At 38.7% G+C, this 18,824-nt stretch overlaps 1 protein-coding gene across 8 annotated transcripts in view; it reads right to left on the minus strand.

Annotated features, from left to right (window-relative positions):
- Arid4b (AT-rich interaction domain 4B) overlaps nucleotides 1-18,824 on the minus strand; it is a 151,600-nt gene that overhangs the window by 38,359 nt on the left and 94,417 nt on the right. For 4 of the 8 annotated variants that reach the window (XM_017801648.2, XM_008847027.2, XM_017801647.2 and 1 more), the window contains exons 9-16: nucleotides 16,821-16,900; nucleotides 13,430-13,506; nucleotides 12,303-12,457; nucleotides 9,453-9,525; nucleotides 6,661-6,755; nucleotides 5,800-5,897; nucleotides 4,845-5,085; nucleotides 4,267-4,442 (exon numbers count right to left, since the gene is read on the minus strand). In XM_017801648.2, coding sequence (XP_017657137.1) covers nucleotides 4,267-4,442; nucleotides 4,845-5,085; nucleotides 5,800-5,897; nucleotides 6,661-6,755; nucleotides 9,453-9,525; nucleotides 12,303-12,457; nucleotides 13,430-13,506; nucleotides 16,821-16,900 — 995 coding nt within the window. Of the gene's footprint in view, nucleotides 1-4,266; nucleotides 4,443-4,838; nucleotides 5,086-5,799; nucleotides 5,898-6,660; nucleotides 6,756-9,452; nucleotides 9,526-12,302; nucleotides 12,458-13,429; nucleotides 13,507-16,820; nucleotides 16,901-18,824 lie in introns of all 8 variants that reach the window. The other 4 variants (XM_017801646.2, XM_008847026.2, XM_008847025.2 and 1 more) reach the window with 1 other exon arrangement.

Genomic DNA, 18,824 nt, shown 5'->3' on the forward strand with positions numbered 1-18,824 from the left:
AGCGGGGGCTACAGGGAGACCCTGTCTCAAAAAGACCAAAAAAAAAAACCCAAAACAAAACAGTCAAGCTAGTGTTTGAAGACCTAAGCCTAAATTAAATGACAACAGCTTTAATCTAAATGGTAATTGTCCTTTAGCAAATAGTATTTCTATAATGAAGAAATAATTTTAAGAAGCCAAGATAACTAAGAAATCATCAGAAATGGCATTACAAGTAAATAATTTGAAAAATCTTAAACTCAGGTGTTTTAACCAAGCGCTTGGGAGGCAGAGGCAGATGGATCTACATAATGAGTCTGAGGCCAGCTAGGGCTACAGGAAGAGCCTCTCTCAAAAAGATCAAAATAATAATAATAATAATTAATAATAATAATAAAATCTAAGGGGCTGGAGAGATGGCTCAGCAGTTAAGAACACTGGCTGCTCTTCCAGAAGACCTGGGTTCCAATCCCAGCACCCACATGGCAGCTAACAACCATCTGTAAATCCAGTTCCTAGGGATATGACACCCTTTTCTGACCTCTGCAGGCACTGCACGACATGGGTGCATGTAGATACATGTAGGCAATATACTCATACACATTTAAAACAAATAAAAAGGAAGAACCTTAAAATAAATGTTCTATATTATGTGGTATTTTGAAACAGCTAAGAGATTTCTTTGAAAGAACACTACTTGTTCAAATCTCAAGATTGCATGCTTGCACATTAGGAAGAAAAGTGGTTCTTGTAGCCACAATAAAAGAGATCTGCCATGCACCTAAGAATCATGGCACAAAGAAAAGAGAGACAGAATCAAGCAGTGAAAACATTGAACTATCTTACATCAATAACACACTGAGTATATCAGGCAAATGCCAATAATGAGACATAAGTATATTACTGAAAATGATTTAGGGCCGTTTTACTTAATCTAGAATAAAAACTGCAAATTATAAAACAAGCCAATCAAAAATTTATAAATATGCACTTAATGGCAACCAAACTATAAATGAAATTTATTTAAACAATACACTGAAATATAAAGAACCACACAGCATAAATACTGGAAATTAGCCAAAGAAAACAATATTCTATTATTTTTGAAGGAGTCACAGGCAAATCAAATCCAAAGGGTTACTAAAATGCTAAACCTGATGGAAAAATAGAATACCAGGAAAGGCATTTCCTGAAGCACCAACTACACCAACACACATTGAAAACTAACTTGATGCACATATTACATATATACACACATTATCTTTTAAAAATAATCACTGTGTGTTGTGGAGGGGCATGAGTACAGGTGCACTTGCACCACAGGACAAGCATGGAGGACAGAGACAACTTCTGGGAGCTGCTTCTCTTCTGCTGTGGGCTTTGGGAACCCACCTCAGAAAGTCAGTTTGTGAGTCAGGTCATCACAGCCAAACGAGCTATGTCAAAATTAAATTTTCATCTGAAGCAACAAAGAAACACAAGTTTTTCCCAATTTGATATTACTACTCTATTTACAGTCAAAGAAAAAACAAAAACAAAACCATGTGTCAAGTACCTACTAAAGACCAAGCACAAAAGCAAGTACCTGACAAGTATTAACCTTGTTTTAATTTTAAAAAATTTTTTATTTTATGTGTATGAGTGTTTTGTCTCCATGTATTTAAGTGCTCCAGTGAGTACAATACCCACAGAGGTCAGAAGAGGGCATCAGATACCCTGGAAATGGAGTTATAGATGGTTGTTAGCCACGTGGATGCTGGGAACTGAACCTAAGTCCTCTGTAAGCGCAGCCAGTATTCTTAACCACTGAGCCATCTCTCCAGCACCGTAATAACCTTTTAAATCTCCCATACTTAACTATGGAGTTAAGATACTATAAAGTTAGGACATTCTTTAAAATATTTTTTATTTATTATTTTTATTTTATGTGTATGTATGTATTGCCTACATGTAGGTAAGTGCACCCGTGTCATGCAATGCCCGCAGAGGACAAGAGAAGCTGTCAGATCCCCTGGAACTGGAGTGACGGACAGCTGTTAGCTGCCATGTGGGTACTGGGATTCGAACCTGGGTCTTCTGCAAGAACAGTCAGTGTTCTTAACCACTGAGCCATTCTTAGTTGTGGTCAATTAGGAAAAGTTTATATACTAAAAAAACACTCATATCCCACGTCCCATGTACTTTTCTTATAACTGTAAATATTCTGTCAGCACTTAAATGATAAGATAAACCAATTACAGTAGTCTACCCTTATCTATGGTTTTGCTTTTCCCAGTTTCTGTTACCCATCATCGATGGCAGCCAAAAAAAATATTAAATAAACAACCCATAAATGTATTTTGTTTGTGTGACAGGGTCTCCCTGTAGCCCCAGTTAGCCTGGAACTCAACTATGTAGACCAGACGAGCCTCAATCTCACAGAGATCAGCCTGCCTCTGCCTCCAGAGTGCTGGGATTACAGTTGTACACAACTGAACCTGGCTTCAACCCATGAATCTTAAGCCGTGTGCCATTCTAAGTAGTGTCCTGTTCAGTCCTGCAGGAGCATGACGAGTCCTGCCTTTGTGGATATGTTTGTACAAGTCATCTGTCAGTCATAAGCAGCCATCTCAGTTATCATACTGACTGTCAATGCAAGGACAGAGACGCAGAGGAGCCATAGGCCCAAACCACAGAAGGGCAGACGAATTCTGGTGATGGGCAGGGTGTGGGCTAGCCATGCTGACGCTTCAGTCAACAACAAATCACATGTAAGTGATCCCATACCATTATACCGCCTAGTGATGTCGCAGCCATTAGTTCCGACAGCAATGAAATCACCTAATAAAATGTGTGTTTCAGAATATAACTGTGGTTAGGCAACATGGTTGTACTTTTAAAGTATAGTCATTTCTTTGTGTGTTTAAAGAATATCAAATTTGGGTACTCAGAAAAGGAAAGCTTTGGTTTGTGAAATGAATACAGTCATTTATCACTCCTCAAAAGGAACATGTTCTTAAAAATATGTTAGTAGGCAATTTACCATTGGACAGACACACACTTACACAAACCTAGATAGGCCAGCTCTCCATGTGCCTAGGCTGTACTATAGTCTGACATGTCCAAGGTTGGCTTTAACATGGATGTGTAGCCATGAGTTTACTCAATAAATATTCACAGTTCATTTAAAAAAAATCATAGAACTGAAAAGCTAAAGGGACTTATAAAACCCTAAAATATAATTTACTGAATAAAATACCAACCTGAAAACTTGCTAATAATAAAGAGAAAAAGAATTATAGCAAAGCACCTTGCAAACAGCAGATGCCTGAGAAACATGAGGTTTTCAGATTTCAGGCTTATTGAAATAGTCCCCAAGAGAACTACAAATCCACACAAACATAAATGTAACGGTGCAGCTGACACACACCTCCACTGCATCCTTCCGACCCTTGCAATGCCCTCCTCCACCTTGCTGGAGCATGACAAACCGCAACTGGCTGTGTTTTCTTCTTCCATGTCTGATGTCACCAAAGTTCAGAAATCTAACTGATGCACAGATTTCAGACAAAATTAAAATCTTTACTAAGTTTCTTAAGCAGGTAAGCTGTTCTTCAAGTATGGACACAGAATGTAACAAAATACTATAAAAACTTCCTGCCGCATTCATGGACACACTGGCTTGCTTTCCCATCCCTAGTGGTACTACTGCTAAATTTAAGAAAAACACCAAAATGATTACTAAAACTTGGCTGTGCTTATTTAAATGAACTACCATCCATGTATTTATGTTTACAAATCTCAAGAGATAAAACTCAATGTCAAAGATTACCTATGAAAGAAAGGGAGAACCCACAGGCAGAAGAAAATCAACTGTTATTTCATGCTTCCAAAGCAGCCAATCACGAAAGTGCTCCTTATCACAACAGGCACAAAGTGATCATACTTTTTGCCTAAGATACAGGCACAACTCCTGCTCAACAGCCAGCACACCCATGCATGACACTGGAGGTCTCTTCCCAAGCTCATACAGCTTGGTCACCCAGCAGACCCAATGCAGTAAACAGCACCTCAGAACTGTATAAATTTCCAAGATAAGAGCAAGAAGGGACCAAAATATGATCTTGTTCAACAACTTCACATCAGTGAGTCTCTGAAGGAAGCAATTCTGTTTTCTTACATGTAACTGACTATTCCTTCTGTACTCTGTCAATCATATTTAGATTCAGACAGCAGAGAACAGCACATAATAACAATGCATCCAAATGCACGATAACCAAAGCACAATAACCAGAGCAAGTGTCTTACCCCGATTTTGCTTGCTCGTCTTCAGCTTCTACCTTTATGCCAAGGGACTCGTCTGCCCCAGCTGTTTCACTGTCTTTATCTTCCACAGCTTCCTTTTCCTCTGGTTTGTTAATGCTAGCTTCTTTTTCTTGATCAGACTGAGCAGGCACAGATTCTAATAAACTCCTTTTACCTCCCTAGGAAAGATGAGAAGAACTAAGACAAGAACAGTAAACAATGCAAACTTCAGCAACAAGAGGTACCAACCAATACTGATAAAGCTATTACTACTCATAAAGCCATCAGATGTATTTAAGAAATTCCTGCAAGCCTTGAAACACACTATATAAAAATAGCTAACAGTCAGTTTGAATAGTTACTACAACCAAAATTATTCAAAAGCAGCATCTGAGGGCTGGGGATGTAGCTCAGTAGAAAAGCATGGGGATCTGTGCACAACTGTCAGCATCTCAAAACTAATAAACAGCCCTGAATTAAGAAAAAGTACAATGACATACCAAAAGGCACAATAACTTAGTAATTAACTTGGGAACTTTGCAAGAGGTAAAGCAGTAAATGACAATGGACAGTACCAGTACCAGGGAGGGCCTGACATTCTCCTTTGTTTCAACTTCCTCCTCAGGGGGTTTCTCCTCTTTCGGCGTCATGTTCTTGTCCTCTTCAGTGTCTGCTTCTTTGATCTCTGTTTCATTTTCTTCCTTGACTTTTATTTCTTTATTTTCACAATCCTTACATGTCTTGTTAAGAACTTTCTCTGGCAATGCCATCTGAAATTCAATATTAGCTGATCTACAGTATTCCTCAAAACCATACAAGTATCTGGAAACATGAAGAGAAATTACATTTGGTAAGAAACAGTCAATGTACTAGTGACAGCATTGCATGTGTTTGAGGCTTTGCTTTCTTTATACAGGTTTCCCTGTAGCCCCATCTGGCCTGGATTTCATCTGCCTCTGCCTCCTGAGTTCAGGGACAAAAGGGTGCACCACCATTTCCCTGCCCAAGTCAAAGCTTTTTTTAAATGTATGTTCATTTATTTTGCATAGGTTATAAACATTCTAATTTGTTCTCCCCCAATCTTTTCTTTTATCGAGACAGGGTCTAACCATAGAACCCTAGGATTCTTGGGGGATTTTTGTTGTTTTTTTTTGTTTTTTGACAGGGTCTCCTTGTAACCCCAGCTGGCCTTGCACTCAGAGATCTACCTGTCTCGGCCTCGAAAGTGGTGGGGGTTAGAAGTGTGCGCCACCACACCAAGATCTAACATTCTGGGATTATAAATGTGGGTCACTATATCCAGCTTCCTCCCATTTTTTTCAACCCAAATAAAACTTGTCAAATAAAATAAATTTATACTTTACAAATGCTTGTGGCATTAAATATTCTCTTTAGATCTAAAATTCTAGAAAATGTTATTATAGAATAATTAGTAAGTTATCTAGTTTCTTCTAAATTAGCTTCAGTTAAATGGTAAATTGCACGTTGTCTTCTAGGTAAATGTAGAGGATAGTTACATCCAGTACAGAAACTTACTTTTTATAAGCACATTTAACATTGTATCCTGCAGCTGAATTTAAGACAGGGATTCCAAGGTCTTGGTAGACTTGCTTCCAAACAGCTCCACTTTCAATCTGATGGACACAGGAAATCAAAGTTTCCAAATCAAAAGGTGGGAATGAAGACAGTAAAATTTTTATAGATTTAACAAATGTGATACGCTTACATTTGTTGGTTCTAGGCTCAAAGGCATGAAAAACACCAAACTTGATAAAATTTTAAATTTAGTTTAAAAATAGAAAAATAAAAGCTTTAGTATTCTAACAAATCTTAGAAAAGCATTGAAGTATTGGGCCATGAGGCTTCTGAATAAATTCAGTTATAGCAAACATATAAGTATCTTAAGTTTCTAAACCAACAGTTCTTTCTAACAAAGAGAGACAACAGTCCTCTAAAAACTGCAAAGAGTGAAAGCTGCTCTATGAACTCAGTGAAGCATTTAATCTACAGCAAATTCTCGAATGGATGAATCAAACGTTCACAGCAACTTTAACATTACTCCCTCAGATCAGTTCAATAGACATTTTTAGTTTAAAGAGAGAGAGAAATACAGAATCAAAGCATTTCTACAACTATTGCTGTGCCTTGACTCAGATAGGCATAGGGCTCATGAAAGTTTGAAAAACTCAATAGGAAACCAAATAGTTCACTTAAAAATAATCTTTACCTAAAATTTAAGATCCAACAAGGCTAGCTCTATGATTCTAAACTATGTGTTCCATCTTCTTTTCCTTACATTTTTACAATTTTATTGATAGGAAGATAATTTCAGAGATGGCAGATACCCAAGAGAGCATGTTATATAAACCATGTCTCACTTCTAACTGTGATACTCACGCTATCAAATCCCCCAAGCTTGTGTACAAGTCTGAATAGCTTAAAAAGATTCAAATTTCGATACCCAAGAACTGGCCGTTTGTTGATAGGTGTACCTATTAAAAGACAAAATATATTAGAACCATACTAAATTTTTTGGGGGGGGTCTTTTTGAGACAGGGTCTCCCTGTAGCCCCAAGCTGGCCTGGAATTCACTATGTAGACTAGGCTGGCCTTGAACTCACAAAGATCCACCTGCCTCTGCCTCCCGAGTGCTGGGATTAAAGGTGTGCGCCATCACGCCCAGCTAACCATGCTAAATTTTTAATATAAAGTCTCAATTCACATACTACCAATGATAAACTCATACACACGTGTACACTCACACACATGCACACATGCACGCACACACAAATACACGGAGAGAGAAATTCTTTCTCATCCAAGTCCATGTCACCATCTCTAAGTCTCTGAAGTCTTATCATTTCTTCCTGCCCTCCTCCCTCTGGTAAGACAGAAAACAAATACCAACTAAAGCACAACAAAATGGCAACAAAACACATCTTTTCCAAAAATTAGAGAAACAGAGTTGGGTTACTAAAGAAAATATTGAGATAATGGGCAACTATTTCAATGAGTCACTTTTAGGATGCTTTATCTTTTATTGATTTACTGATAATCTAAACAATGATTCTTTCTTTCTTTGGGGACTTTTTGAGAAAGGGTCCCTCTGTAGCTCCAGCTGGCCTTGATCTCACAGAGATCTGCCTGCCTCTGCTTCCCAAGTGCTGGGATTAAAGGCGTCGACACCATGCCCAGCTCTATGTTTCATTCTAACACAGAAAAACACAAGACAAGGATACTCAATAAAACCAGCAAGCTATTAAGGATGTGGTACAGGAAATAATGAGTAGAGAGAGGCTGCAAAAACCTTTTCAGAACATGAGTAAATTAACATATCTTTAACACTGTTCTTTATTTAACAAGGATTTATTCACACTCTGTACTTTGTCTTGTATCTTACACAAACTATAAGGAAGACCATATTTCTTAGGCCAAGTCTCCCTTCAAAGAACTCAGCAGTCAAAAACATTTTACATTAAAGAATGAAAAGATAGACTGTAATAGCCATTATAATTCATGAGCACAAGAGAGGCACACAGAACCAATTACTGAGGCCTAGGTCACTGCTGTACATTTACGAAGTTAGCACTCATCCTTATCCCCCCGCATTTATTTATTTATTTATTTATTTATTTATTTATTTTGGTCTTTTTGAGGCAGGGTCTCCCTGTAGCCCCAGCTGTCCTGGAACTTACTATGTAGACCAGGCTGACCTTGAACTCTCAGAGTTCTGCCTGCCTCTGCCTCCCAAGTACAGGGATTAAAGGCGAGCGCCACCACGCCCAGCTTGGTTTTTTAGAGGTAGCAGAGAATGAAGCTAGGGCCTTCTGCACAAGACCCAAGTGTTCTACCACTAAACTACATCCCCAGCCTTTTCTTACTTTGTAAGTGCACATATGTGTATGGGGGCCAGAGGGTGACACCAGGGGCCTTCTTAAATGACTCGCTATACCTTATCTATTTTTATTTACCTTATTTTTTTGAGACAAGATTTCTCACTGAGCCTGTAGCACAACAATTTGGCTGGCCATCAAGCCCCTGGGATTCTCTTATCTCTGCCTTCCAGGCAACAGGACTCCAAGTAGAGGCTGCCATCCTTGGCTTTGTTTTACATGGGTACTGGAGACTGAAATCATGTCCCCACATTTGCCTGACAAGCACTGTGCCAAATAAGCCACCTTTCCAGCCCTTTTTCCTTTTTGTTTAGAGAACTGTCTCACAAAGTTGGCCAGGTTGGCCTTGATCCTGGTGCCTTAGCCTACTGAAGAGCTGAAATTACAGGCCCATACCACTAGTCATTTTCAGTCCCTGTCACTCCTTTTTTTTTGAGAGGGGAATGGGTTAATGAAAGGTTTCATGTTGCCCAGATTAGCCTCAAACTTGCTATACCCTGAATTTCTAAACCTTCTGTCTTCACTTAGGAGAGAGCACGTTCCACCACTCCTGGTTTATGTGGTGCTGGGAACTGACTGCACAGCTTTCCGCATGTCAGGCAAGCACTCTATCGCCCCAGCCCTAGTCCTTCCATTTCTGTTGTAACATCAAGCAAATTCGGGAAAGCTGCCAAGCTCACCTGGAGACTCTGTCACACTTTTTTCCTTCTTTTTGTTTAGGCTTCTTTTTTGGAGATGGAGATTTACCATGTAGCACAGGCTAGCCTTAAATTCACAATCCCCTACACAAACCTCCCTAGTGCTGGGACTAAGACATGTACCATCACATCCACCTTACAATTAATTCTTTATTTCTGGCTGTTTGGTGGATTAATTCTCTTGGTCTATATGGCTGAATCATTAAGAAGACTTAATGGCCAGAAAAATGTGATCTTTCTCTCTCATACACGCAACCTGTGTATATCAAGCTGATTTGGGGGATTTTTTTTTAGTAAAGGCAGGCCTGTGTGTACATGCTGATAAGACACGACTACCACTGTCATTCTGCTGTTGGTGCCTGCTGACAGCTTCTGGGTGCCACACAGAGTTGGCGAATTGATAGGACAGGATACAAGCAATATCTATAAAAATACTGCTAAATTCTTCACTGCACTTACCACATGACAGGAACAAGGTGAGTTTCACATCAATAGGCAAAAGCACAAGTGAAATTTGCCAGTGATGTAAAGGGCTAGTTAGCTTTGAAATCTCATTAACACCTAAAATTTTAAGGATGCAGAAAGGTGAAACACTAACCTCTGTCTTCCATAAACTTATACAGCTGCTGAAGGAAGTTCTCCCTTTCTTCTGGAAATGGTTCTATTTCTTCCTAATTTTAATCACAGAAGAAAAAACATTATTTTCCTCAATTCAGAATTTTAATAATGAAAGCAAGATTTCCTGCCAACAGCAAAAACTAATTCTTATTTAAATATGTTAAAGGCGCTTTACAAAGTATTTTTTTAAGCTAAACTGTTCAAAATCAACTAAGTCTACACATTTTATGCTATATAGAATACAGCCTAAAAGGTATCTCAATAGAACTCCAAATAGAAATTATTATACAAGAGAAGACACTGATAAGACTGCTAAACTTCTTACCGCTACTAGAGATCTAGTCTTTAAATCAGGGTCACAGGCTCAAGATCACCTATTCTCACTTATACTAAAATTGGGCAAGAGTTTAACATCAAAGTGGACTCCACCATTGCTCAAGGAACTCAGTCAGCATGGGTCCCATTAACTGTAAGTATCCTTCATTAGATGCAGCCCCACTGTATAGTACTTCAAGCTTATATAATCAGTGAAGTGGGGAACAAACTTGATCTACAATACCTGAAGATTCAGACTTAGGGAAATCTTCAAGTAATAAAAGAGTTCCCCGATTTATCAATTACAAGGGAGGGACTAGCTTCTTGCTGCTGTGGCCAAGGGCTGTGGCAGTAGGGAGCTGGTCCTGAAGCAACCTGCAAGAGCAGGGTAGTAGGTAAGATTGAAGAACTCACCAATTCAATGACTTTCATCCATTCAACAAGCATTTAATAAGCACCTGTAAGTGTAGGCACTATGCTAGGTGCTGAGTCAAATAAAAGTCAAGGCTATGGAGCCTGCTATGACAGAGCGTGATCAGGAATGACTGAAAGGAAATGATTCAAAACACAGAAGCAAAGCTTGACAGTTACTCTGGCTGAAACACAGAGTTCTAATAGCCATGGGAGATTCAACTGGCACTCTAAAGAAAGCTAAATATATTTTAAATTTGGAAAATCATATGCCTATTGCCATTGTTCTAATGGAATTTTCCCTTTTGTTTTAAACACTGCTGAAGAAAAGGAAGGTAAACTTTAAGAAATAAATGTATTGATAAACTATTAGGCTGTTAGCTGGATAAAGAATAAATGACAAACACTATCTTGCTTGTGGTAACTCTGTTCTCAATTTAAACAGCCCGCATATGTTGAGTTTTGGTAAGGCAATCAGATACAAATTTAGGGAAACACATTTTTTGACATTATGCTAAATGCCCACAGTAAAATATTTGCCTGAATTGTCAAATTTACATCAATTGCACAAATATGTAAGCTTGTATTTAACTTAAAAGGCTTACACTGACGGTCAGATTTGGTTTCTTTTGTTGTTGTTTTTATGAAAACACCCGTTAAATACAAATGTAGGCAATAAAATGTTTAGTGGCTATGGACTGTACACCATGGCACCACTGGGAATACAAGGAAGATGGGTTTCTTGCCTTTGAGGCGCTTAAATTACTGTGAGAGAAAACAGGCAACAAATCTAAGTCTCTGTGTGTGTGTGTGTGTGTGTGTGTGTGTGTCCATGTGTCTGTGTCTATGCACACATTATGCATGTAAGCTTGTATATAAATAAATGAAAACGTGTATAAGAAAAAGAATACAGAATGAAGTTTCCTAATGAGGGAGGTGATGGTTTAGGGGATTTCCTTTTATAGAAATGGAAACGACCCAAAGTGTGCAGGCATTTCCCCCCAACCCCAGCTCCATACAACAGGATGGAGGAGGGAGGCAGGCAAGGAAGAAGGAAGAGGCAGAATGCTGCTTGCTGAAAAGGTGACAACTGCTACAGCACAAAGTTCCAAGGGAAAGAATACACAGAGCGACACAGAAGAGAGGCAGGGCTGGAACATAAAGGAGGCTTTATCCTTAGAGCTTGACTTTTACAGGAAGAAAAAGCCAACTCTGAGGTTTTAAGCCAGGCATTGGTCATTTTAACTTTTCATTGTCTTGTTATTTGCACAAAACTGGAATGGAACCTAGGGCCTCCAGCTCGCTAGGCAAGCACCCTACCATTAGCTCAACTCCGTATCTCATTTTAGCACTTCAAAGAAACAGATCTGGAGAAGACACGTTTCCATTCTTTCCATTGACACACATAACTATATGCTAAAACATAACTTCCCAAAAAATCCTATTTCATTAACTGTTTACTGTACTTAAATGACAGAATCTATAACTGAAAATATTACATATTACAAGAAATTACCTTAGTTTTCTGAACACATTTGAAAATAATTTATTTCATAGTCAAAATTGTAGTTGTTACTATTTACACACCACTTACTTGGTAATTTTTGTGAACAAATTTTAGTACTGTCAGAATACCTGCCTTCAAGTCAGTCACAATAAAACCTAAAACTTCACATAAATTCATAGGAACAACCCATGTGTATTAGAAGAAATTACTCTAGATCCTATGAATCTTTATTTTTCTGTGGATTTTTCTTTAATACCAGATGGAAGTTATTCTGGATAACCTTTCTAGGTGCTATGGTAATTATTTATCCAGGAGGGGACAACTATGCTGAGTGCATGATAAAGCACTCAGCACTTTTATATGAAGTACCGGGTAGGAGCTTCTGTAGTCATCTCAGAAACCAAGGAGCATAGCAAAATCAAGAGGCACCCTGCACCTGATGACTGTATGAATCAGAATATTCTTAATGCCCTAAGACCACATTTCTGTTTTCATATAAGAAGCAAACAGCTTTGATGATACAACAAAATGTGATCATGCAGATTTCTAGGAGCAAAGCATGATCTGCTGTATAAAGGCATCAGGGATCTCACATACCTCTTCCTCACTGCTGTTATCCTCCTTCTCTTTCTCATCCTCCTCCTCTTCCTCTTCCTCCTCCGCCTCACTGCTGGAGCTGTCTTCTTTCAACTCAGTCTTCCAGTTAGCGGGAATCGTTCTACTTTTGTGAAACTCAAGTGCCTGATCAAAGGCTAGAAAGAGACCATAAAATGAGTGAACTCGGGAGATCTACAAATGAATTACCTAAACATGCTAAACAAGAAGAAATAAAAACTGTGCTACCAGCACTAACATTTATTAAGTGTTTGCTGTGCTCCTGGTTTTGTACTAAGTGCTTTTACATGAAACAATTCACTTAATCCTATCATTCCACAGGCACTGAGTACCCATCTTATAGATAGTAAAACCTATGGGCTACCACTGGAAGATACTTTAGATTCAAACAAATATAGGAGGAAATGAACATTTTCTTCTTTTAAACAGAAATTAAACTTGTGTATAAAACACAACTTTAACAAAGGCAATGATTTTAATGTTTTATATAGTTACTAAAAGTACTGATCAGGCACAAGACTAAAAACCAACCAGAAATTTTCTCTACATGTCTAAATTGAAACTGTGCTAATGATGAGCTCAAACTAAAAGCAGATAGAAATAATTATTCTCTTTTTATATTCCATGGAAACAAATTAGAAACCATAAATTTGTAATGATTGAGGCAGTCTATCTAGAATGCTATGAGATTTGATGGATAAGGGAAAATAAAAACCAACTAACAAAGGCAATTACAGCATTACTTCTCAGCCAAATATAGCTATTAGAGCCTTTTAGTTAGGAAAATACATTTATCAGCAAGAGATAGCAAATCAAAATTACTTTAATTCTTTCTACTTCTGTCATTCCTTTAAACAAATACTGTATTTGCCAGGCAAAATTCACATTATTGAAATAGCTGGTAATATAGCTTTTCCCCACTGTTCCAGACTATTATCCCTAATAAAAAAAGCAACGTATATAACAAAAGACCGAGTTTTCAAAGCATAAAACAGATGGAACAACTTACAACTACAATAAAGTTAAAAAATTTTGAAATTAAGGAAACTATTTTTTAAGATAATTAGGTTTTAAATTACTTAAAAAATTTTCCAAGATCATTCCCTTACCTTGCTTTAATACAGCATCAGGCTTTTGTATAGCGTCACTAGTAATTTCATGGACATCTTTTCTTGGAACTGAAGTGCTATATTATTTAATTATCAAGGTGAGAAAATGAGTGATTAAAACACCATATCTTACAAACACTATAAAAATTGAGAGACCGACCCTGCTCCACAGGGTGGCAAATCCCAGATCATATGCCATCTATGGGAAGAATCCTGTCTTGAGACTATTTTCATACCTGGGTTTGAATCCCAGAACCAGAAAAAGAGATGTTCTATAATCACAAGGTGCTTCCAAACACTAAACATTTCTCTACTGAAAATGAATACTGAAAACTCTTCACGCAGTACAATGATACAAAAGCATGATTGAATGATAGAATGGATAGATCCAGGGAAAAATAAGTCAACAGTAAATCTTGCTCTCTTGGGATAATCATGAAGAATTACTTAGTTTAAGGTAGGATGAAAATATAGCTGTTTATAATGTAAATAGTTCTCTGGTTTTGAGGGATTCTTGCGGGGAGAGTGTTCAACAATTAAAAAAAAATTATTCTGGGCATACAAAGTAATTCCTAAGATGCAATTATGCCTTTTATAGAATTCCCCAACTCTAAGTAGGGTCAGATATAATCTAAGTCAGAGTCAGTCATCAATATCACTAGTTATTCTCTAATTTAAACTAATGAACTGGGGCTGGAGAAGTTAACTGGATCAGCAGTTAAAAGCACTGGCTGATCTTGTAGGGGACCACCTGTGTTCAGTTCCCAGGACCCACAGGGTGGCTAACAACTGTCCATAACTCTAGTCCCAGAGGATCTGATGCCCTCTTCCGACCTCCTCGGACACTATACAACATGGGTGCACTCACATACATGCAGGCAATACACTCATACACATAAAATAAAGATAATATATCAGTAACAAATATCTGAACATTAAGTATGTGGATCTTTTTTCCAGTTGTATATAGGTATAATTGACAAATGAAATTGTATACACTGAAAGAACACAATATAATTTGAACAAAATATATATCTAGTCAAGGTTTATCTGAGAATATTTGGTTTTTTACCCAAGCCTTATCGACATAGCACATGATAATTAAAAGTGCCAGACTGGTGGAACTAACCTTACTGGATGTTTAACAGCCATAGTTTGAGGCCTATACTAATGATAATTTGATATATTTAAGGAAATGATCATGACAATCAAGCTAACTGGCACACCCATTATGCACAGTTTCCTTTCAGGGGGAGGTGAGTATAGTTAAGATCCACTGTCTCACCAAATGTCAAGTATAGAATATGGTATGAGGAAAAGTAATTCATTAGATCCTGAAACATGAAACTAGCTCACACCCTTTAACTAACATCTCCCATCCCTCTAACCCAAGATATAATTTCTTAATATTCAGCAAGTACTCAATGTCAGTATTCAAATTTCTCTGATTATCTCAATTTTGGTAATACTGGTTTCATAGATTATTTTCAAAATTTACTTTTTCAGAATCTGAAAACCTAAACAACAAATCTTAAAAAATGGTGGCCTATTTAAGGAATTGGAACCTGATAAGGCTCAGTGGAAAACATTTGGCTTCAGATGGGCATGGTGGCAGGCGTCTGCAGTCCTAGCCACTAAAGAGGCTAACACTGAGGGCTTATTGAGCCCTTAAGTTCACATACAGGCTAGGGAAGAGGAAGAGAAGGGGAGGGGAGGGAGGGGAAAAAAAGGGAGGAAGTCCTGGACTCTGTGTCTATACATTCTTTTTTTCTTTTGAGACAGGGTCTCATGTATACCAGGCTGGCCTCGAACTCACAGAGATCTGCTTGCTTCTGGCTCTGCCCCTTGAGTCCTGGATTTAAAAGTCCCAAGTCCTGGAATTAAAAGTGTGCACCACCACACCCAGCAGTATTTATGTACATTTCCTTCTTCTTGTTCTTTTTTTTTTTGAAAAAGGGTCTCCTTATAGCCACACAGCTGCCCTAGAAATTGCTATGTAGACCAAGCTGGCCTCAATCTTGCAGAGACCCACCTGCTTCTGCCTCCCAAACACTGGATTAAAGGCATGCACCACCATGTCTGGCTCTTTTTAATTTTACTTATTTTTATTTTGTTATGAGTATTTTGCTTGCATATATGTAAGTGTACCACATGTGTGCAAGGCCTGTGTCAGTCAGAACAGAACATCGAACCCCCTGGAACTGGAGTTAGGGAAGGTATAAACCACCATGTGGGTGCTGAGAACTGAACCCAGGTTCTGTGGAAAAAACAGTAAGTGCTTTGAACCACTGAGCCATCTCGCCAACTGCTTTATATACTTCTTAAATTAAAACCCCAAACTCAGAACTCAGCTATAAAACAGTTCTATGTGAGAAATAGCTTTCTTAGTATGTAATATGCATTTATAATAATCCATTTAAATACTGAAGTGACTGTAAAAGTCAAGTATTAGCCAATAGGTCTTCTTATAACCATCAGACTTAAGCAGAAACACTATAAAATATCAAGAAATTAAGAATAAAGTCTAGGGTCATGGAGACAGCTCAGTGGGTAAAGGTGCCAAACCTGACACATGGAAGGACAAAACCCACTTCCACAGATTGTTCTGACCTCCACGCATGCACCATGGCACTCACATGCAAATAAATTAATAAATAAATCCTAGAGAAATACAGTATACATCAGTAACATGTTAGGTCCACTGAACATATCGAATTTGCCCCACTAAGTCACCAGCTATCATATACATGACTAAGCAGTGCTGAGTCTAGCACAGAAAAGACCAACTGTAAGGTCCCTGCCCTTAAAAGAGAATGGGGAGGAGGGCTGGAGAGATGGCTCAGCGGTTAGGAACACTGGCTATTCTTGAAGAAGACCCGGGTTTGAGTCCCAGCACCCACATGGTAGCTAACAACTATCCATCACTCCAGTTCCAGGAGATCCGACAGCCTCTTCTGTCCTCCATGGGCACTGCACAACATGGGTGCACTTACCTACATGCAGGCAATACACACAGACACATAAAAATAATAAATAAAATATTTTAAAAAAAGAGAGAGAGAATGTGGGGGCTGGAGAGCGGTTAAGAACTATTTGCTCTTGCAGAGGACCTGGGTTCAATTTCCAGCACCCAAATGGCAGCTAACAACTATCTGTAGCTCCAGTTCCAGGGGAATCCGATCTCTTCTGACCTCTGGGGCATTACACGACACAGGTGCACTTACATAGATACATAACATTTTAAAAAAAGCATGTGAAAAGTGGTTGACACAATTCCTTTCAAAACACAAAAGCATGCATTCAAGTGAAATAACTAATTCATTTATCATCCTAATTTGTAAATTATGGCATTTACTGAACAGACTTTTCAAATCACATGAACAGTACTTACAATTTGCCATCTTTGAAAGATCGAACAAGAATATTGTCTTTTTTCACAGCAATCTCATCACTACAATCAGGACAAACCACCTTTAAAAAAAAATTGTGAAGCCATTATAATCGAAAGCACACTTAGTTATTTAAGTGCCTACTACTTAAACACTTTTGGAAAAAGAGCTAAAGCTAAAGTTCAGAAACCACTCTTCACAGAACGGTACACTTAGGCCCACACAGGTCTCCCTGGATGACCCAAGCTGGTCTTGGCCCAGACACAGTGCAGAAAGCAGAAGCATGACTATCACCTGGCTGGGGGCAAGCAGTTCAGGCAGGGGTAAAAAGGACACAAAGCTGCACTGTGGCTGAGAGGACAAGGGTCCCAAATTGCCAGTGCCTACACAAGCCAATTCTTGGATTAAAAACTAAAAGGTTGGGGCTGGAGAGATGGCTCAGCAGTTAAGAGCACTGGCTATTCTTCCAGAGGACCCAGGTTAGAGTCACAGCACCCACATGGTGGCTAACAACCATGCCTAACTCCAGTTCCGGGGGATCTGATACCCTCTTCTGACCTCCATGGACACTGCACTTACATTCATGCAGGCAAAGCATTCATACACATAAAAATAAATAAATTAAAAAAAATTTTTTTGGTCTTTTTGAGACAGGGTCTTCCTGTAGCCCCAGCTGTCCTGGAACTCACTATGTAGACCAGGATGGCCTTGAACTCACAGAGATCCGCCTGCCTCTGCCTCCCGAGAGCTGGGATTGAAGGCGTGCGCCACCACGCCCGGCAATAAAAGTATTTTTTTAAAAAAACTAAAAGGTTTATTACATAATGGTCTCACACAAGAGTATGTCACAAAAGATTTGCCTTTCAAGAAATTATTTTATGGATGGCGAGATGGCTCATTAGAAAAAGATGTTTGCTGTCAAGTCTGATAACTTGAGTTCAATCCTTAGAAAATCTACATAGTGTTAGGGTGGGACAACTGGCCTCCAAGGGAACCTGTACACACGGCATACAGACATACACAAAAATTTTAATTAAGTTTTAAGTAACATTTTCAAAAAAAAATCTTGCACTAGAAAGATGAGTCAGTTGGTAAAGTGTTGGCAATAAAACCATGAAGACCCCAGTTAAGATCCCTAGCACCCATGTAAAAAGCCTAGAACCCCAGTGCTGGGGAAAAGAGGATCCACTCGCTGGCCAGCTAGCTGAGCCAAAACGACGAGCTTCAGGTTCAGTAAGAAACCCTGTCTCAAAAAATAAGGTGGCAAGTGATTAAGGAAGATATTGAATGTCAACCTCTAGCTTCCACGACCCCTTCCCAACACACATGCCACACCCACAGTAACAAGTACACACACAATTTTTTAAAATTCTTAAAAAGAATATTCGTGCTCTAAACTGGGTGTGGTGATGCATGCCTTTAATCCCAGCACTTGGGAGCCAGAGAGGCAGGGGCAAGGGGATCTTTGTTCAAGACCAGCCTGGTCTCCATATCAAGTTCCAGGCCAGTTGGAGCTACAGGGAGACCCTGTCTCAAAAAGACCAAAAATAGAATATTAGTGCTATAAGAATAAAGAAATGAATGCCTAGCTTACTCATTGACACAGGCTCTGACATTTTGCGGGGGGAGGAGAATAAAACTGTAGAAACTGTCTAGAAACTTTCAGATCCTACTGTCTCGGCCTCCTGAGTTAGGGATTACAGACATGTGGCACCACACCAGGCTATTCCTCTATTTCTACTGTTTAATCTCGAAATGGGGATGAATGAGAAAGTTAGTCTCAATATTCACAAGAGGCAAAGACCATTCATCTACAGATGATAGATGGGCACTGCACAGGTACAAAGGTATCATAAGACATTAATATTTACTAAAATAGTTGTCCTCATTATTTCTCATTACAAGAGCTGACATTTACTGGGAACTTTACTTGTGCCAAATACTGAAAAAACCAGTAGGGATAAATAATGCAAATGTATTCCCTGAATACGACGTGTAGAAAACAG

This window comes from Nannospalax galili, unplaced genomic scaffold (genome assembly GCF_000622305.1).
Source record: "Nannospalax galili isolate Female #2095 unplaced genomic scaffold, S.galili_v1.0 scaffold1463, whole genome shotgun sequence".
Taxonomy (NCBI): domain Eukaryota; kingdom Metazoa; phylum Chordata; class Mammalia; order Rodentia; family Spalacidae; genus Nannospalax; species Nannospalax galili.